At 35.6% G+C, this 22,501-nt stretch overlaps 1 protein-coding gene across 3 annotated transcripts in view; it reads right to left on the bottom strand.

The window, feature by feature from the left end:
- ZRANB3 (zinc finger, RAN-binding domain containing 3) overlaps window positions 1-22,501 on the bottom strand; it is a 338,584-nt gene that overhangs the window by 295,569 nt on the left and 20,514 nt on the right. For all 3 annotated transcript variants that reach the window (XM_011970281.1, XM_011970284.1, XM_011970283.1), the window contains exon 2: window positions 17,970-18,137. In XM_011970281.1, the coding sequence (XP_011825671.1) occupies window positions 17,970-18,130 (161 nt within the window). In that variant the 5' untranslated portion in view covers window positions 18,131-18,137. The remainder of the gene's footprint in view (window positions 1-17,969; window positions 18,138-22,501) is intronic.

Below are 22,501 nucleotides of genomic sequence, written 5' to 3'. Positions count from 1 at the left end.
CAAACCACTGCTCAGTGAAATAAAAGAGGACACAAACAAATGGAAGAACATACCATGCTCATGGATAGGAAGAATCAATATTGTGAAAATGGCCATTGAGGGTTTTACCTCAATGTTTGTTGATGGCTGCTGACTAATCGAGGTGGTGGTTGCTGAAGGGTGTGACAGCTGTGGCAATTTCTTGAAAATAAGGCAACAATGACTTATGCCACATCAATTGACTCTTTCTTTCATGAAAGATTTCTCAAAGCATGCACTGCTGTTTGAAAGCATTTTAGTAACAGAAGTTCCTTCAAAATTGAAGTAATACTCTCCAACCTGCTGATGCTTTATCAACTCGGTATACGTTTTATTCTAAATCTTTTGTTGTCATTTCAACAATGCTCACAGCATCTTCACCAGGAGTAGATTCCATCTCAAGAAACCACTTTCTTTGTTCATCCATAAGAAGCAACTCCTCATCCATTCAAGTTTTAATGTGAGATTGCAACAATTTAGTCACATCTTCAGGCTCCACTTCTAATTCTAATTCTCTTGCTATTTCCACATCTGCAGTTACTTTCTCCACTGAAGTCTTTTTTTTTTCCAATATAAGAGGAATCTTGCTCTGTTGAGCAGGTTAGCGTGCAGTGGTGTGATCTCAGCGGGTTCAAGCAATTCTCCTGCCTCAGCCTTCTGAGTAGCTGGGATCACAGGTGGTTGCCATCATGCCTGGCTAATTTTTGTATTTTTAGTAGAGATGGGGTTTTGCCATGTTGACCAGGCTGGTCTCAAAACTCCTGACCTCAGGTGATCCACCCGCTTGGCCTCCCAAAGTGCTGGGATTACAGGCAAGCCACTGCACCCAGCCCCCTCTACTGAAATCTTGAACCCCTCCAAGTAATCCATGAGGATTGGAATCAACTTCTTCCAAATTCCTATTGATTTGACATTTTAACCTCCTCCTATGAATCATGAATGTCCTTAATGGCACCTAGAATAATCCTTTCCGGAACGTTTTCAATTTACTCTGTCCAGTTCCATCAGAGGAATAATTATCTTTGGCAACTACAGCCTTACAAAATGTATTTCTTAAATACTAAGACCTAAAAGTCAAAATTACTCCCTGATATATGGGCTACAGAATGGATGCTGTGTTACCAGGCACGAAAACAACATTCATCTTGTACGTCTGCAATAGAGCTCTTGGGTGACCAGGTCCATTGTCAATGAGTTATAATATTTTGAAAAGAATATTTTTTCTGAGCAGTAGGTCTCAATGGTAGACTTAAAATATTCAGTAAACCACGCTCCAAAGAGATGTACTGTCATCCAGGCTTTGTTGTTCTATTTATAGAACACAGGCAGAGTAGATTTAGGATAAATCTGAAGTGTCCTAGGATATTCAGATGGTCAGTGAGCACTGGCTTCACCTTGATGTCACCAGCTGCATTAGCCCCTAACAAGAAAACCTATCTTTTAAAGCTTTTAAGCCAGGCATTGACTTCTCTCTAACTACGAAAGTTTTCGATGGCATCTTCATCCAATAGAAGTCTGTTTCATCTACATTCAAAATCTGTTATTTAGTGTAGTCACTTTCATCAATGATCTTAGCTAGATCTGAGTAACCTGCTGCAGCTTCTACATCAGCACCTGCTGCTTCACCTTGCACATTTATGTTATGAAGATGGCATTTTTTCCTTAATCCTCATGAACCAAACTCTTTAGCTCCAAATTTTTCTTCTGCAGTTTTCTCACCTCTCAGCCTTCATAAAACTGAAAAGAGTTAGGGCCTTGCTCTGGATTAGGCTTTGCTATAAGGCAATGTTGTGACTGGTTTGATATTCTATACACACCACTGAAACTTTCTCCACATCTGCAATAAGGCTGTTTCGCTTTCTTATCTCTCATTTATTTATTGGAGGAGCACATTTCATTTCCCTCAAGAACTTTTCCTTTGCAATCCACAACTTGGGCTAACTGGCACAGGAGGCCTAGCTTTCAGTCTATATCCACTTCGACCTGCCTTCCTCACTAAGCATGATCATTTCTAGCTTCTGATTTAAAGTGAGAGATGTATGATCCTTCCTTCTACTTGAACACTTACAGCCCACTGCAGGGTTATTAACTGACCTAATTTCAATATTGTTTTGTCTTAGGGAATACAGAGGCCTGTGGAGAGGAAACGACAGAGGAAGAGCCAGTCAGTGGAGCAGTTAGAACACACACAATATTTATCCATTAAGTTCACCATCTTATATGAATTGGTATCATTCATGGCACCCCAAAACAATTATAATAGTAAACTCAAAGATCACTAATTACTGATCACCATAAATAATGAAATGGTTTGAAATATTGAGAATTACCAAAATATGACACACAGACACAAACCTAACACTCGCTGTTGGAAAAATGGTTCCAAAAGATGTGCTCAATGCAGGAATACCACAAACCTTCAACTTGTAAAAACCACAATATATGCAAAGCACAATAAAGCAAATTATAATGAAACAAAGTATGCTATATAATCAAATATAGCATACTATATGATTATACTATATAATCAATAAAGCAAATTATAATGAAACAAATTATGCTATATAATCAAATATAGTATGCTATACTATATTTGATTATATTGTATATTTGATTATATTGTATATTTGATTATACTGTATAGCATATATATTTGATTATACTATATAGTATACTATATTTGATTATACTATATAGCACAATTTGTAAAAACCACAATATATGCAAAGCACAATTTGTAAAAAACACAATATATACAAAGCATAATAAAGCAAATCATAATAAAACAAAGTACGCTATATAAAAACAAATATAGCATATTATATTTGATTATACTATATAGCATATATATTTGATTATCCTATATAGCATAATAAAACAAAGTATGCTATATAATCAAAAGAAATCAATTACATACAAAAATAGTGTCATAGCAAAAGAAATCAATTACATACAAAAACAGTGTCACAAGGAGAATAGGTGTTAGTCTATAACATTGCTCTAGCCCTCCAAGATGACTTCTGCAAACAGTATGCGCAGGAAAAAATGTTCCTCATTGTATGATGAGCAGTCATTCTTAAAAAAGGAATTCTACAAATAAAATGAAGGAAAGAAAAAAATCAAATGGAAACACACAAGAAAAAGTTATGAAGCAGATGAAAATTATACTCAACTATATTGCCACAAGTATAAACTTAAAGAAGCAATCACCTCTATAACACAGAAAACATAAAGAGGAGATGCAGGAGCTCAGGGGCGCTATGGTCAAAAACATGAAGAAATAAAATGTGAATTTACAGGTCAGAGAAATAATAAAATACATAAATAAAACTGAAATGAAGGTCAAATGGAAGCAGAAGACAGAACAGGTACTACTAAAACAGGAAAGTACACACAGAATAGGATTGAAAAGGAAATTTTCAAAAAGAATTTAAACAAAAAAAAGGGGGGTTATGGAGAAAAAAAAAATTAAGAATGGAAACGAGAAAAAAACCAGTGATATAAATAGGCCAAGACAAATTAAGAAATACAAGCATATTTGAAGTCTTCAAAGAAGCAAGCCAAAATGAAAAAAGTAAAAAACTGTTCTCAATATAATAGTTTCCAGAAATAGAAGAAAAATGTAAACTAGAAAATAAAAGAATATGGCACATCCAAGAAAAAGATAAACATAAAGGTCAATGCCAAGACATATTCTAGTACTGGACTGCAAAAAATGGGTAGTGAGGTAAAAAAACTGATCACTTCCAAGTAGAAAAAATTTCAGCGAGCCCTCAGACTAGTCTACAGCAAACAGTGAGCACTGCCTACAAAAGGAAATAAAGTGGGTCTGAGGAATTTCTTACCTAACAGATGTGTAATTATAAAGTGAGAGAAAGGATAGTTTTAGAATACAAGAGAGAAAATATTTGCAAAATGTCTATCTGATGAGAAATTAATAGGCAGAATATCTAAGAAACTTATAGCAAAAAAAAAAAAAAAACTCCAATGAAAAAATGGACAAAAGATCTAAACAGACAATTCTCAAGGAAGATATATAAACTGCCAACAGGTATATAAAAATGTTACACATCACTAATCATCAGAGAAAGGCAAATCAAAACCACAATGAGACATCATCTCACCGCAGTTAAAATTACTTTTATCAAAAAAATTGAGAATAAGGGATGTTGGTAAAGATGTAGAGAAAGGGGAATCCTTGCACTCTGTTGGTAGGAATGTAAATCAGGCCAGCTGCTATGGAAACCAATATGGAGGTTCCTCAAGAAACTAAAAATACAAATATCAATGATCCAGCAATTCCACTACTGGGTATATATCCAAAAGAAAAGAAATCAAGAGGTATCTGCACTCTTATGTTACTGTAGCAATGTTCTCAATAGCCAAAATGTGTAATCAACTTAAAATGACCATGAGTAGATGAATGGAAAAAGAAAATGTGATACACACACACACACACACACACACACACACACAAAATGTATATTATTCAGCCACAAACAAGAATAAAATCCTCTCATCTGCAGCAACATGGATGGAACTGGAGGTCATGATGCTAAGTGAAATAAGCCAAGCACAGAAAGACAAATATCACATGTTCGGACTCATATGTGGGAGCTCAAAAAGTGAATCTCACAAAGGTACAGAGTACCTTAGTGGCTACTAGTGGTTGGGAAGGGGAGGATGAAGAGATTGATTAATGGGTACAAATATACAGTTAGACAGAAGAAATAAGACCTAACGTTTGGTAGATCAGTAGGCTGACTATAGTTAGCATTAATCTATTGTACATTTCAAAATAGCTAGAAGAGAAAAATTTGAATGTTCCTAACATAAAGAAAAAATAAATATTTAAGGTGATGGATATCCCAATTACCCCAATTTGAACTTTCCACATTATATGAATATATCAAATTATCACATGTATTCCAAAAATATATAAATCTCTTAAGTTATCAAAAAAGAAGGAAACAAAGAAGGAAATACATAAATAAAGTACAAGAAATTAGGGAACAGACTTCACATTACTTCTTTTGTTTGAGACAGAATCTCACTCTGTTGCCCAGGCTGGAGTGCAGTGATGTGATCTCGGCTCACTGCAACCTCTGCCTCCCAGGTTCAAGCAATTCTCTCCTGCCTCAGCCTCCTGCGTAGCTGGGACTACAGGCACACACCACCATGCTGACTAATTTTTTGTACATTTAGTAGAGACGAGGTCTTACCATGTTAGCCAGGCTGGTCTTGAACTCCTGATCTCAGGTGATCCACCTGCCTTGGCCTCCCAAAGTACTGGGATTACAGGAGTTGGCCACCACACCTGGTCTCACATTACTTATTTACTTATTTAGGTATTTATTCATTCATTCATTCATTCAAGACAGGGTCTCGTTATGTTGCCCAGGTAAGTCTTGAACTCCTGGGCTCAAGTGACTCTCCCGCCTCAGCCTCCCAAAATGATGGGATTATAGGCATAAGTCACTGTTAACAGACCTAGGTCTTTTTTAAAAAACTTTGATAACTTCAACCAAAGGACACTGTGCAGAAACAGAAGGGACCGAGGGAAGCAATGAAAATACTTAACTATTTAAATAATCTGGTTTACAGACGACAACGTAAGTTATAAATAATCACAACACAGAAATTGAAGGTAAAGAGGAACAAAGGCAAAGTTTAAAGTTGGTAAAGAAAATAACGTATTTCTTTTTTTTTTTTTTTTTTTGCAGAAAAAGGCTTGTTTTATTTTAATGGCTGATCTATGTAATCACGGAGGCCGGTATGTACAGACAAAGGGGGAGCTTTTATTTCTTGGTCTCTTCCTCCTTGGACTAAGTCTTGATGATCTCTTCCTTCTTGGCCTGGAGGCGCTCTTCAGGCGCTTGCGTGCTTCCTTGGTCTTAGACCTGCGGGCCTCAGCCTGGTCAGCCAGGAGCTTCTTGTGGGCCTTGTCTGCCTTTAGCTTGTGGATGTGTTCCATGAGAATACGCTTGTTTTTGAACACATTCCCCTTCACCTTCAGGTACAGGCTGTGATACATCTGTCTCTTATACACATCTAGATGTGTATAAGAGACAGGATACATAGTCTCGCTCTGTCGCCCAGGTTGGAATGCAGTGGCGCAATCTTCGCTCACTGCAACCTCCACCTCCCTGGTTCAAGCAATTCCCCTGCCTCAGCAGCCCGAGTAGCTGGGATTACAGGTGCACGCCACCAGGCCCGGATAATTTTTTTTGTATTTTTAGAGATGGGGTGTCACTGTGTTAGCCAGGGTGGTCTCGATCTCCTGACCTCGTGATCCGCGCACCTCGGCCTCCCAAACTGCTAGGATTACAGGCATGAGCCACCACGCCCAGCCATGTATTTTTATAAATGAAAAGTGCAAGTATTATTAAAGATATAAAGGTGAACATCAAAAAAATAATTTAACCAATCGATATCATGTGCTCAGAAAGGACAGAGAGGGAGAAAAAGGCAATATACCAATGTCATTGCATATAACTGGGAGTAAGAAAACAATAAGTAATAAAATAGAGAACCAAGTATATCACACAAAACATTAGTTATAAAGATAACCAATGGATTCCAAACCAAACCTTTAAATTACTAATGGTGTACACTAAACGAAAACAGGAAAACATGGATTATATAATGACATATTTAATGGATCATAGAGTGATCATATAAAAACATATTTTTAGGCAACAGAAACCATAGCAAATACTATGATAATTGCATAAAGACTACATATAACTCTAATATCGATGAATGAAAGTGAGTTTAACACTGTTATTTAAGAGCAAAGACAAACTGAGTAACAAAGTGAAACCTAACCTTGTAACATAAAAATTCATCTAAAGGTTTCAAAAATGTTGAAAATAAGAAGATGGTTAAAGGCATGCTAGGAAAGCATGGACAGAATGAAACAGTTGTTGGGATACTAATTAGAGATCACATTCAGAGGACGAAAGGAAAGAATTAAGTGATTTTTATAATAAGGATATTTTATTATGATAAAGAGTGTAATCCAGAATGAATGAAGATTTAACTGTAAGGTTTCTCTTCCCAGTACTATGGTGGTTTAGATATTCTAAAAATCCCTCCTTTTGCAAACACCTAGAAATGCTAAATTAGGTAAAACATTATCTTTTAAAATGTAGCACCAGTCTGAAGAAAAAGTAACGGTAATTTACAATAGTCAATGAAAACTTACAAAGAGAAAGTCAAACACACAGTGATGAGTGATAAAAACACATGCCACATTGAAGGTGTCTATAGAAGCCACCAACAAAGAACCTTAGGACTGAAGAACCGTGCAGAGCAAGAAGAATAACGCCCTAGACCTAATAGAAATAGATAGCAGAAATAAGAGTCCTAAATAAAGCTTGAGCCTAAGAAAGCTGGCGCTTAAATGAAAATGGAAGAAGGGTGACAACAGAAAAAGAGATTCAGTGGCAAAAGGAAACAAACAGGAAATAGATTTAGACATATGTGGTCAATCAATTTTTCACTAAAGTGCCAAGGTAATTTATGGGAATGATAGACTTTTCTACAAATGGTGCTGAAATAACTAGATACTAGTATGAAAGAAAACAGAACCTAGAACTCTTACCTTACCCCGTATTTAAAAATTGAGATTGAATCTATCTATCTATCTATCTATCTATCTATATATATATACATCAAAATAGAAAAAGGAAAACTATAAAGCTTCCGGAAGAAAACACAAGATGATTTTGTAATCCTGAGGTATGAAATGACTTGTTTGAATATAGAAAGCACTAACTATAAAAGGAAAACTTGAAGTTAATTTTTTTAAGTTAAAATTTTCTGTTCATTAGAATACCATACGAGAAGGAAAATCAAAAGGAGGCTACAGACTAGGGAAAATATTCACAAGATATATAACTGCCAAAAGTCTTATATCTAGAATATGAAAAGAACTTCCAATAAATAATAAAAACGCAACCCTATTAAAACAAGGGCAAAACATTACAACACTTTATAATATATCTATTATATGCTGTATATAACATATATAACTATACAAGGATGACTGGTAAGTATAGGGAAACATGTTCAACATCATTAAGAAAGTACAAAGTGAAACATAATAAGCTACCTCTCGAATAGCCATTCATTTTGAATGCCTAAAATAAAAAAGGCTAATAATATCAAATGTTGACAGAGATGTGGATCATCTAGAACTCTCATATATTGTTGATTCATGGGAAAAAGTTGGGCAGTTTTTAAATAAAGTTAAAGCAGACTCCTCTAGCAAAAGAATTGAAAACATGTTCACAGATGGACTCGTCTAAGAATGTTAAGACCATCATTATTCGTAAGAGCCCTACACCAGAGCCAACCCAAATGTCCATCACCAAGTAAATGAACAAAATAATTGTGACATATTCAGAGGTAAAACAACATAGATGAAATTGCTAAAACATTATGCTGAGTGAGAGAAGATCCACATAAACTGCATGATTCTGTTTGTAGCATGTTCCAAAACAGAGAAAACTAAGATACGATACAGTAACAAATTCATGAGTCCATCTAAATCTAGTTCCGGTTTGTTTTCTTTTGCCACTGGATCTCTGATGAATAGATGGACAGAAATAGGAAGGAGGGAAGGAATGAAGGAAGGAGGGAGGGAGGGACAGTTGGAGGGAGGGAGGGAGGGCCGGGCGCGGTGGCTCACGCCTGTAATCTGGAGAACGGCATGAACCAGGGAGGCGGAACTTGCCGAGATCAGGCCACCGCACTCCAGCCTGGGCGACAGAGCAAGACTCCATCTCAAAAAAAAAAAAAAAAAAGGAAGGAAGAAAGGAAAATAAAGGAAAGAAAGGAAGGAAAGGAGAGAGGAGAGGGGCAGAAGGGGGGCGCTTCTTTATAATAAATGCCAATTAATAAATCATTTTACAGCCATCATGACAAAATTTGATTTGAACAGGAACCATCTATGTATGCTAAATCCAAGAGAGGGAAAATCAGAGAAGGAGCAGCGTATTTGCATGGTCACAATATCTCATGTTAATTGTTACATACTAAACAACTGTGAGAAGAAAAAACAGTTAACTATGCAGTGATACTGGACCAAACTTTGGCCAGGAACTTGGCCTTGGGGCTAAGGAACTCAAAATAATACCCTGAAAAGCATATGACCTCAATCTCACTATGTACTGATGCAGGAAAGATTGCATAATCTAAATCTCATTGTGATGAAACATAAAAATAAGTTGAGGCCAGTGTCATGAAAGGGTAAGGAACTGTCCCACATTAAAGGAAACAAAAAGATATCATTAAATGCAATAAGTGATCCTGGATTAGATCTTCACACTGAACAAAAAACATGCTATAAAGGACAGTATAGGGACAACTGACAAAATATAAGTATATTAAAGTATTGTATAATAGTTAAATTCCAGCCACGTGCAATGGCTCATGCCTGTAATTCTAGCACTCTGGGAGGCCAAAGCAGGAAGATCACATGGGGCCAGGAGTTCAATATCAGACTGCGCAACATAGCAGAACTCTGTCTACAAAAAAAGACATTGTGCACAGTGGTGTGCACCTGTAATACTAGCAACTTGGGAGGCTGAGGTGAGAGGATCACTTGGGTCCGGGAATACAAGGTTACAGTGAGCAATGATTGTGCCATTGTACTCCAGCCTACGTGACAGAGTAAGATCGTGTTTCTAAAAAAACAAAACTAAGAATAAAAAAAAATAAAAAGTTAAATTCTTAAATGTGGTAACTGTGCTGTGTCTATGTAAGAGAATGTCTTTATTTTTAAAAAATACATACTATACTATAGCATATTATTATTATTTTTAAAGCAAGTTTATTAGGAAAGTAAAGGAATAAAAGAATGGCTACTCCATAGGCAGAGCAGCCAGTATTGCAAATTAAAGGAACATGATGAATGCAAGCATAGGTGTATATACATGTATGTGTGTGTTTGTGTAGACTGAGAGAATAATAAAGTAAATGTGGCAAAATGTTAAAAATTTGTGACTCTAAGTAAAATATACATAAAAGTTATTCTATATTTTTGTGACTTTTCTGTACATTTGAAATTACTTCAAAAAGCTGAAAAAATAGAGCAGCAAGTAACTATAAAAAATATACTTTAGTGACAGAAGTCAGATCAATGATTTTAATGTAGGAGGATGGGATTGTTTAGAAAGAGGCCTACTTTGGATGATGGTAATGTTTTATATCTTGACGGAGGTTTTTGAAAACACAGGGGTATTCAGTGTTGTGCACCTAAAATCCATATATTTTATTAAATTAAACTATACTTAATTTTTTAAGCTAATAAGGAAACTTAAAGCTTGGCAGGAGATGAAAATTAATGATCGAAATTCATAATAGTAAGCCTACCTAAAAATGAACTTGAGGTTTGAATTTATATTACCTGTGTGACCTGGGAAACTGCAAGCCAAGAATCTAATTTTGCAAATCCTCCATTGAAGAACTTACTCATTTACCTCTCTCAAAATTTCCACAGACTGGCCAGGCATGGTGGCTCACGCCTGTAATCCCAACTCTTTGGGAGGCTCAGGTGGGTGGATCACCTGAGATCAGGAGTTCGAGACCAGCCTAGCCAACATGACGAAACCCCATCTCTACTAAAAATATTTAAAAAATTAGCCAGGCGTGGTGGCATGCGATTGTCATCCCAGCTACTCAGAAGGCTGAGGCAGGAGAATCGCTTGAACACAGGAGGCAGAGGTTGCAGTGAGCCAAGATGGTGCCATTGCACTCCAGCCTGGGCAACAAGAGCAAACCTCTGTCTTAGAAAAACAAAAAAACAAAAAAACCCCCACAGATTAAGATTATTTATTAAAACAAAATTTAAGACATCTGCAAATACACTGGGAAATAAACCATCACATACAACAATAAAAGGCAAAATTAACCTCTAAAGGACTTCAAAGAATGTAAATAAGTATGACTTACATAAATAAGTATGTTCTAAATATTTACAGAAATAAGACAGAATCAAAACATAGCAAAAAAAGACACTACCAACATAAGCAGGCAGAGCTGAATTGGACTTAAAAATACACTTTCTGAAATTAAGAACAGAAAGTTAAAAGTCCCTATTCTCCAATTCCAAGAAAAGAAAGGACTAACTGTTCTCTGGTAGTCAGCTAATCCCTAAAGTATACACAGAAATTTCACACAGTCCTTAAACACTCCTGTTTTTGAAAGTCTCCAGGCTTCTAAAGCCCAGTGCAATACCAACTCTTTGCTTTGTTTAGAAAGTCATGGCTAAGAAGCACAGTTCTCCCTTGCTTATCAAGAAAGAAATTGAGTGGTTTCTGATTTCAAGTATATTGAGTGATGGTCTCATCCTTAAGAGAATTCAATAAATTAATTAACAGCAAAAATAACATCAGTAAGCTTGAATATGGCTAAATGCAAAATATCAAAACTGCAGCACACAACAAAAAAGATAAGAGGTATACAGGACACCAAAAAAGCAATTAAGTAAATGTAAAAATAATTCGTGTTCATGGAATGAAATACTCCGTATTATAAATATATCAATTATCCCCAAACTGATCTATAAATGCAATAAAACTTCATTCACAATCCTAGCAAATTTTTTTGTGAAAATTGATAAATGACTTCTACAATTTACATGTAATTCAAAGAGTCAATAATAGCTGAGACAATTTTGAAAAAGAGTAAGGCTGAAAGATTTATACTATCTGATACCAGAATATTTATTATAAAGCTACAGTAAGAAGCATGAAGAAGTATGGTACTGACACAAAGACTGCAAACAGAGAAACAAAACAAAGAATCTACAACTGCACTATTCCATATGGTACGTACTAAACATGTGACTATTTAAATTTGAATTAATTAAAATTAGTAAAATTAAAAATGCAATCATTAGTTGCACTAGTCACACTTCAAGTACTCAATAGCCATCTGCAGTGAATAGCTACTGAATTGAACAGTATACATAAAGAATATTTCCATCACAGTGGAAAGTTCCATTAGACAGCACTTACCTAGAAAGGTATACACATAAAATTACTTGATTTATGACAAAAGTAACATTACAATGCAGTAGGAAAAAGTCTTTTCAATAAATTGTGCTAGATCAAGTAGACATTCATATGTAAAAATAAACTTAAAAATAAGTAAGTGAGGCCGAGCACAGTGGCTCACACTTGTAATCCCAGTACTTTGGGAGGCCAAGGCGGGCAGATCAGTGGAGGTCAGGAGTTCGGGATGAGCCAGGCCAACATGGTAAAACTTTGTCTCTACTAAAAATACAAAAATTAGCTGGGCATGGTGGTGTGCACCTGTAATCCCAGCTACTCGGGAGACCGATGCAGGAGAATCACCTGAACTCGGGAGGCAGAGGTTGCAGTGAGCCGAGATCGCGCCACTGTACTCCAGCCTGGGAGATAGCGAGATTCTGTCTCAAAAAATAAATAAATAAATAAATAAATAAGTAATCAATCCTGATGTCTACTTCATACCATATACACAAAACAATTCAAAGTAGATTGTAAATCAAATTAATGTAAAAATTAAAACAATAAAGCTTTTAGAAGAAAACACAGGAAATTTCTTGATGACTTCGTAGTAGACAAAGATTTTTAAAATTTGATCAAAGAAGTGACAGCCAGACCGGGCACGGTGGCTCACACTTGTAATCCCAACACTTTGGAAGGCAGAGGTGGGTGGATCACAAGGTCAGGAGTTTGAGAGCAGCCTGGCCAACATGGTGAAACCCCGTCTCCACTAAAAATACAAAACTTAGCTGGGTGTGGTGGCAGACGTCCGTAGTCCCAGCTACTCAGGAGGCTGAGGCAGGAGAATTGCTTAAACCCATGAGGTGGAGGTTGCACTGAGCAGAGATAGGGCCACTGCACTCCAGCCTGGGAGACAGAGCAAGACTCTGTCTCAAAAAAAAAAAAAAAAGTGCCAGGCATAGAACGAATACGGATAAAGATGATGTAAGATGACATTAAAATTGAGAATCTCTGCTTATCAGAAGACATCATTAAGACAAGGAAAAGGCAAAACACAACCTGAGAAAATTTACTTGCAACAAATATACCTGATAAAAGACTCATATCCAGAATATAAATCTGACAAAAGGATTCCTACAAAACAATAAGAAAAAGGCAAATAGACAATCCAGAAGAAAAACAGATTAGACATGAACAGGCACTTAACAAAAGATGTCCAAATGACTAATAAGCATATGATAAGGTATTACATTTTACTTATCATCAGAGAAATGTAAATAAAAACCTCAATATACATCACTATATACCTACCAGAATATCTAAAATGAAAATAAAGATAGGCAAAATGAAGTGTTGGTGAGGATGAGATATAAATGGAACTCTTAAACACCGTTGATACAAGAAAAAATTGGTGAAATTACATTGGAAAATGTTTAGCAGAGGTATGGGTTGAATTACATATCGCCAAAATTCATATGCTGAAGTTCAAACCCCCAGTACCTCAAAATGTGACCTTATTTGGAAATATGGTCACTGCAGACATAATTACTTAAGATGAAGTCATTAGGGTATCACCAATGTACCGAATATGACTAGTGTCCATACAAAAAAGGCAAATTTGGACCTAGAGACATAAACAGAGGGAAGATAATTTGAATAGAAATAGGAAGAAAACAGTAGCCTACAAGTCAAGAAGACAGCCCTGGAAAAGACAATTCCTTCACAGCTCTCAAGAGGAATCAACCCTGCCAACACCTTAATTTTGGACTGCTAGCCTCCAAAACTGTGGGAAAATAAATTTCTGTTGTTTAAGCCACCTAGTTGCAGTATGCTTTTATGATAGTCCTAGCAAACTAATATAGGCATTATCTACTAAAATGGAATACACGCACACTCTATGATCCAACAATTCTTCTTCGTAGATACACATCAAAGTGTGTATATACGTTCACCAAAAGATTTGTATAAGAACATTCACATCATTACTATTTTATGAGCCCCAAACTAGAAATAACCCAAATGCTCCACAGTAGCATGAATAAATTATGGTATATTCACAAGATGGAATTTTACATGGCAATGAGAATGAACGAACTACAACCACATACAAAAACATAGATTGATCTCACAATAATGTTGAGAAAAACAAGATACAAAAGAATATACAATTACAATAATATAGTTGAACAGGCAAAGCAATCTATAATGTTAGAAGTCAGGATAGTGGTTACTTTTCGAGAGAAAGGAAGTAGTAACGATTGGAAGGGATAAGAGGGAGGTTTCTGTGATGCTGGCAATGTTCTATTTCTCGATCTTGGTGATGCTACACTGTGAAAATTCCTCAAGCTGTACATTCACAATCTGTATACCTTTGTCCATGTAAATTACGTATCAGTAAAAAATAAAATAAAAAGTACTTTAAAAAAACTGAATAGGTTGGTTAAACAGCATATTAGACCAGCTGGTTATGAATTGTATAAGAGAACTTGAAAACAGTCATAATGTAATAAACAGAAAATATATAAGAGACATTAATAGAGGCATAGGATGAAAGAAAAAGGTCAAGTATAAATCTAACTGGAATTGCAGCAGACAAAACAAATGGGGGAGAAGCAATATTTGAAGAGGGAATAGCTGAGAATCTCCTAGAATCAACAAACACAAATCCCAGATTTAAAAGGCACAATAATCCTAAACAGGATAAATAAAAAGAAAACCATACTGAATAAAGTATAGTGAAACTGCAGAACTCCAAAGACGAGAAAATCTTCAAGTCAGATGATGCACAAAGGAACAAAAATTGGACGGATTTTTTTTTTATTTAAAAAAATTTCAAACTCACAGAAAAGCAAAAAAGAATAATTCAATGAGCATACCCCGCAGATTATACCACTCACCAATGAAGACACCCACCAGAATATACTACTCACTAAATTCACACTGTTAACATTTTGGCTCATCCACTCAAAATGTTTCTGAACATAAGTCCTTCCCTTTTGGGAAAATGTAGAAAGTATAGCACTAACAATAGCACTATTGTTATTGTCTGAAAATTCTTTATCATGCATTTATTAGAAACAAGAACATTCTTCTATTCAATGACAACACCATTACCTCATCTAAGATAATCAACATTAATCCAATAACATCATCTAAATAGAGTCCAGATGAAATTTTCCCAGTGATCTTAAAAGCGTTCCCTAAAGTTTTTCTTTTTACTGATCCAGGATCTAACCAAGGCTTGTGCATTACTTTTAGATGGTATAGTTATTAGGTCTCTCTCAATTTAGAGACTTTCCTTGATACACTACTTCCTTTGATTTTGATGACACTGAATCCTTTGAAGAGTCCAAGTCAGTTGGCATGAAAAAATGTTCTACATTCTGGATTAGTTGGACAGTTTCACCATGATTCCCAGATCAAATGTTTCCAGTAAGAACACCACATAAGGTAATGTTATGTCTCTTCTGTGCACCACATTAAGCATGTGGCTGTCCCACTATTAGCAATACCAAGCTTGGCCATTTTGTAATTTTTCCCTTTGTAATAAATAAGTCATCTGTAAGGTGCTATTTTGAGACTCAGGGGTATATTATCAATGACAATTATGGAAGCCAGAAGACAGGAGGATACAACCTTCTAAGTGCTAAGAAAAAAATAACTATTAAAGCAGACCTATATTGCCAACGAAAATATTACTGAAGAATGAACTCAAGATAAAATATATCCTGAAATTATTTTTAAATCCTGAAATTATTATTTCATGGTCAAGTAAACAAAAAACTTGATGGGAAACATTTCCAAGTTTTCATTTGCCAAATAATATAATAAAAACTTTCCGCAACTAACATCATGTTTTCAGAAAAGAAGACAATTCTAAGCCTCCAAAAAAGAAGACTTAAGCTCAAAATAAATGAAGGTTCTCTAAAATGAATGAATTTTGCTTTATGAACAGCACAGTTTTTATTTTCTCATTTTGCTACATGTATCCATATTTTGTTAGGACTGGTTAACAGTCCAGGGACAAGTGTTTGGAAATTACTAAGTCTAGCTACGAAAAAGGGAAAAGGCATTTTATTTCACCATTATGAAGAACTCGGTCTTCTTTTCTTACCACAGTAATTAGGATTATAAAATCCATTTTATAGTTAATGAATCTGAAGTATGAATTGTTAAAGAAGCATGCACAGCATCACAGAGATAGTAAGTGGCTCAGATTTAAACCAAGTCTAAACCTAAAGCGTATGTTCTTTCTACTCTGCCATAGTGAGAAGCCCAACCACACAAAATATGAAGTACCTAAAGGAGCTAAAGGCTGTCAAATGGCAGTTTAAAATGTCATTTGTGACTGAATCTTCAGGAATTTGAGGTTAACAATGTGAATATGAAAGAGTACAACTTTTCTAACTCCATAAAAGCAATGGAAATCTACAGAAGTGATGTCTAGGGTGGAGAAACTGAGAAGATGCAGGTGTAAGGTGAAAAACACCAGGTATATAACCTTAAGTGTCAACTAACAGTTATAAATACAAATGTGTACAATATAAACAAACTACTAATACATGAATCTCAATAAGACTACAACAATTTAAAAAAGTTTTTCATAAACAGCACATACAACTGGATTCCAGTTATATAAACCACTAAAAACAGGCAAAATAAAAAACATCAGATCAATGTGAGAGTGGGGACTGACTCAGAAAGGGAATGAAGTAACTTTCTAGGATGATGGGTTTGGGTTATAAAAGTATATGCATTTGTCAAGGTTTGTACATTTCATTAATTAAATCACAACAGAAAAAAATCTGTAAACAAATATGAATTCTGGTTAATCATACATATACTTAAGTATATGTGAGAAAGTATAATAATGTCTGTAATTTACTTTGAAATAAATGAAAATAATAAAATGGACTGATGGGGTAGAAGGATAGACGGATGGATTAATAGATAAATACGTGATAGACCAAGCATGGCAAAATGTTAATAATAAACTGCGTGTGTTGACTCTACCAAGCATTTACTCTAACATTCTTTCAATTTCGTTACATGTTTTTTAAATTGTTCATAATAAAATGTTGAAGAGAAAGTATATGATATATGTGACTGTGGAACTAAGACAATGCTATCCTTAAAAATATAGAAAACCATATAATGGCCCAATTTGATGGAAGAGATCATATAACTATCATGAAGTTTGAAAGAAGTAAAGAAATACAGATAGTACTATAAGGTACTCATAAGACACACCCAGAAGTTGCTAAATCTAAGGTGAAAAATAAAATGAAAATACAATGGATGGGTGCAGTGGCTCATGCCTGTAATCTCAGCACTTTGGGAGGCAAGGCAGAAGGATCACTTGAGCCCAGGAGTTTGACCAGCCTGGGCAACATGGTGAAAACCCATCCCTAAAAAAAACAAAACAAAAACAAAAGTTACCCGGGTGTGGTGGTGTGCACCCCATAGTTCCAGCTATTCAGGAGGCTGATGTAGCAGAATCACTTAAACCCAAGAGACAGAGGTTGCAGTGAGCCAAGATCATGCCACTACACTCCAGCCTGGGTGAAAGGGCAGAGTCTGTTAAAAAAAAAAAAAAAAAAAAATTCCTTCTGGTAAGAGACCAAAAAAACAAAAAACGATGGAAATAAGTTGAATTAGTTTCATGTGAAAGCAACATTCTAGAAAACTGTCAATATATGAGTTGCTGAGAATATCTGATAACCGAAATGATTAAGATAACTGAACATACTTTCTCTTAAGAAATCACAATTGGTTCGGCATATTTCAACATGAAGTATAAGTCAACCATAGTAAATGGATAAAGCTAACTTAGTCACAATCAATTCTACCAAAAAAAGATTGTTTGAAAAGAATAGTTTGAACAGAACTTTGTTTTTAATACACTTGCCAGGAATTTAACATTTTTAGCATGTCTTAAAAGAAGAATTTTACCTGCCATTTCTTTTGAGGGCAAAAATGATGCCATCTTTCTGGAATGGAAGCAGCTTTGCTCTTAGTCTGTCAGGCAAAAAGTCCAGCAGTTTATCAGATTCACTTGTCACACAAGAAATGTGAGGTGTGAGAGACTTTTTTATGTTATGAACCCTAGGCATGATGATCCTAAAAAACAAAGAAACAACAAAAAAGAGAGGGGTATAAGAAACAGATATTACTAAGTATGTTACAGAATCACATATAAATAATATTAAAGCACTTATTAATAGCTTTGACATACCATTTATATAAACTAAATCATATTCTCACAGTAAGCTACTAAGAAAATTCACAGCACTGAGTTTGAAAACAATCACTTAATGCACTCTCTAGGAACTCAGCATGCACTATTTCAAGCCCTAATACCATACACCAGCTTAACGCCACAAATGTATTACTAATAAATTACAAATAAAACTACATTTTCCACAAATTGGATAATTTTTAAAATAAGGGATGAATCTGCTAGAGAAAGATGAGTCCTTTAATAATTTATCCTTTTATGGATCCACATTTTCATATCACACCAGATTTTCTAAGAGTGAGGTAAAGCTGCATTTTAAAAAGTTATAAAATACAAAGACATTAACTACAAAATCAAATTTATCGTAATTAAATTAATTATTAAATTGTTTAAATATTAAAATCAATTTTTTAAATGAGCTGAATCCACAGTATAACTCTGCCTGATTAACACCTTCCTCACCCCCTGGTTTTCCACAGATGTTATTTTAATTTTCTATGACATAAAAATTTCATATATCTGTAAATTCTTATAAATTAAATCATATTCTCACTGGAAGAAAATGTCCTATTATACCACTACACTACAATACCTATCAAATAATAATATTTTGTATTTAGATGGTACCCTGCCTTCTGTTTATATATTATCTCATTTCATCTTTTAAAAAAAGTTTGCGGGCCAGGCGCAGTGGCTCACGCCTGTAATCCCAGCAGTCTGGGAGGCCAAGGTGGGTGGATCACGAGGTCAGGAGTTCGAGACCAGCCTGGCCAATATGTTGAAACCCTGTTTCTATTAAAAATACAAAAATTAGCTGGGCGTGGTGGCACTCACCTGTAGTCCCAGCTATTTAGGAGGCTGAGGTAGCAGAATCGCTTGAACCCAGTAGGCGGAGGTTGCAGTGAGCTGAGATCATACCACCACACTCCAGCCTGGGCAACAGAGTGAGATTCCATCTCAAAGAAAAAAAATTTGCTTTTTTCCTCAATTACATGCAGACTTATGTAACTATAACTCTCTTCCATCCAAAAAAGTAACCAACTTCTGTGTCTGCTAAGGTTGAGAATAAAGCAAGTGTTTATTTATTAATAACAAATAGGTACTACATGCCACAACCTAGAGAAGCAAGACCCACACACTCATAAGGCTTATATTCTTCAGGGGAAGACTAAAAATTAGCAAATAAATAAACATGATGGTTTTTCTTTTTTGTTTTCAGCTGCACCTGATCGAATGGGAAGGATGATTAATTATAATACAGCACAAATAGTGTAAGGAATTTAAGAGAGTACTGGTCACTTTAGGTAGGCTGACCAACAGTGGCCTGTCTTAGGAAGTGCTATTTGGCTTATGGTCTGAAAGATGTAAAAAGCCACCCAGGATCAAAATTAAGAGAAGAGCAGTCCAAGTAGAGAGCATCAGTGCAAAAGACCCAAATTGAGAAAGGGCTTGGTGTTTTCAGAAAACAAAAAGAAGGCTAATATGGACCAGGCACAGCGGCTCATGCCTATAATCTCAGCATTTTGGGAGGCCGAGGTGGGCGGATCACCTGAGGTCAGGAGTTCGAGACCAGCCTGGTCAATGTGGCGAAACATTGTCTCTACTAAAAATACAAAAATTAGCTGGGTGTGGTGGCACATGCCTGTAATCCTGGCGTGACAATCACTTGAACTCAGGAGGAGGAAGCTGCAGTGAGCTGAGATCACACCACTGCACTCCAGCTTGGATAACAGAGCGAGACTCCATCTCAAAAATAAAGAAAAAAAAAAGCCAATGTGGCTGATGACCCAAAGGAAGGAATGGTATAAGATGAAGCTACCAAGATAAACAAGAGCCAAATCATATACAGCCTTGATAATAACTTTGGATTCCTTTTTAAGAAGGAAGGAATGCTAATGGAGTTTGCTGTCCTATACACCATTAACCAAATGGGACTATTTAAATTTGAAAATTCGGTTCTCCAGTTTCACCAGCCATGTTTCAAGGGCTCAACAGTAACATATGTCTGGTCCAAGCTATGATATTTAATAGTAAAGATACAGAACATTTCTCTCTTCACTCAAAGTTCTATTGGACAGTACTCCATGGAAGGTTTAAACAGGGGAATGACACAATCTGACTTACATTTCAAAAAACACCTGGAGGAGACAAAGATATTAATAAGGAGCCAGGAGATAAATATTCTTACAGGATTTGGCCAGTCAACAAAGCCTCCACTGCTTCAGTAGGCAACCGAATTTAGAAATGATTTATGAGTCAGTTCTGTCTGAATAAGGTCCTCATAAACACTTATGAGTGGGCCTCCATAGGACCCTCTCAACACCACCACCCCCATAACAAAACTTAGCAAGGAATAGAGAATGGAGCAAAAAGGGAAAGCATGAAAGCAGAAAAACTGTTTTCAGGTTGCAACAGACAAGGCAAAAAACCTTTAACAGTGAAACTGAAAAGATTCAGAAAGTGTATCAGAGGTAAAGCAAACAGCACCTGCTGATGCAGTACACGTAGAGAATAAGAGAAACGTAGAATCAAAATGTGGACCTAGAGTGATGGAGTGAGTTCGTGATGCAATTGGCTGGGATAGTGAGGACTACAGAATAAATAAATAGGGGAGAAAAATGATCAATAGATATCCTTTGAGATGGTTATAAGATACGAAGTGGAAATGTCAGGTATGCTTGAAAATATATGAGCCTAAGTTCCTATAGGGAGAGATAGAGGCTGGATACACATGAGAAATATCACTTTCCCAGCCTGCCTTGGAGCTACTAATCAGACATGCCTATTGTGGACTTTAGAAAGTCAAAACTCAAAGGAGCAGAGATTAAGTAAAATTCATTCTGGCAAGGCTAACAGCAGCAGAAAACCATGTCCACTTTCCAGAAGTAACAGGAGTTTCAGAAGCACTTTTTAGGGTCAATGGGATGAAGGATGCAATGTTTCAGGGTGGAACACTGGCAAGAAGTAAAAACTTAAAATAATTTTGCTGTTTATCATCTTTATTTAAGACTGCTTTTTTTTTTTTCTTTGCTGGGTGCAGTGGCTCATCACTGTAATCCCAACACTTTGGGAGGTTGAGGCAGGAGAATAGTTTGAGGACAGGAGCTGAAGATCAGCCAGGGCAAATATCGAGATCCTGTTGCTTACAAAAGATCATAAAATTAGCCGGTTGTGGGGGTGCATGCCTGTAGTCCCAACTACTTGGGAGGCTTGAGAGGACTGCTTAAGCCCAGGAATTGGAACTATGATCTTGTCACTGCACTCGGGAGGGGAGGGAAGGGGAGGGGAACGGAAAGGAAAGGAAAAGAAAAGAAGAAAGAGAGAGGGGGAGAGGGAGAATAACAAAACAAAGCAAAATGACTCCTTTGCACTTTACAATTTTACTAAAAATTTTAATAGACACTCCAAAAAAATGTGGTAACTTGGGGTCACTCTGCCGCTTACATGATTTATTTTTATGAGGACTGACTCAGGCACAATATTTGTAAAAATAAACAATGAAACTAAAGTTATATTAATCAAAAATTTGTTTTAATAGTCACAAATAAGAGAAAAAATAGTTATTTAAATGTGAAGATTAAAGAAATCTAAAACATTATGAAAATGTACAGAACAAATTTCAGTTGAACTTAAGATTATAGTGTGGCTCATTGATGATTTAAGTAGATATTTGGATACATAAAGAACTTAAAAACATGTAGTGGTACAATCTAATGAATAGAACATGAATGTTTTTGTTAATCCTAAAAATAATTTTTAAAATATTATTTTCTATTTACAGGATCTAAAGTAAAAAAGGTATAACAACGAATATCTCATGTAGGTTCGGCCACATAGATTTAATTGCTACAAAAAATCAGTTGTAACCAACATTACATTAATAAAAGAAGATGCAGATTTTATCTTCATTCTAGATTACCAAGAAATTAACAGTTATAATAATGTGCATACCTCTTTAATCATGAATACTGTATTCAGTTCACAGGTTTAGCTTAAAAGGTTTTATTCAATATATGTATATTAATTTACTTGCAGTAAGGCGGGGGAAGCCTATCAAAATGAAACCAGCAATACATACTTTTTAAAAAATTTTTCTTCCGAAAAGATTTTAATAATCATTGACCATTTCCAAGAAACACCCACTGCATGCCCATCAATTAAAGAGAACCATAACAAAACAGAAAATTTACCATATGGCTATGACTTAAAGAAAAAATAATGTGGACAGGAGCACATCAGCAAAGTC

This window comes from Mandrillus leucophaeus, unplaced genomic scaffold (genome assembly GCF_000951045.1).
Source record: "Mandrillus leucophaeus isolate KB7577 unplaced genomic scaffold, Mleu.le_1.0 Scaffold94, whole genome shotgun sequence".
Taxonomy (NCBI): Eukaryota; Metazoa; Chordata; class Mammalia; order Primates; family Cercopithecidae; genus Mandrillus; species Mandrillus leucophaeus.
The sequence above is the reverse complement of the archived record's forward strand: the minus strand, read 5'-3'. Positions and strand labels throughout refer to the sequence as shown.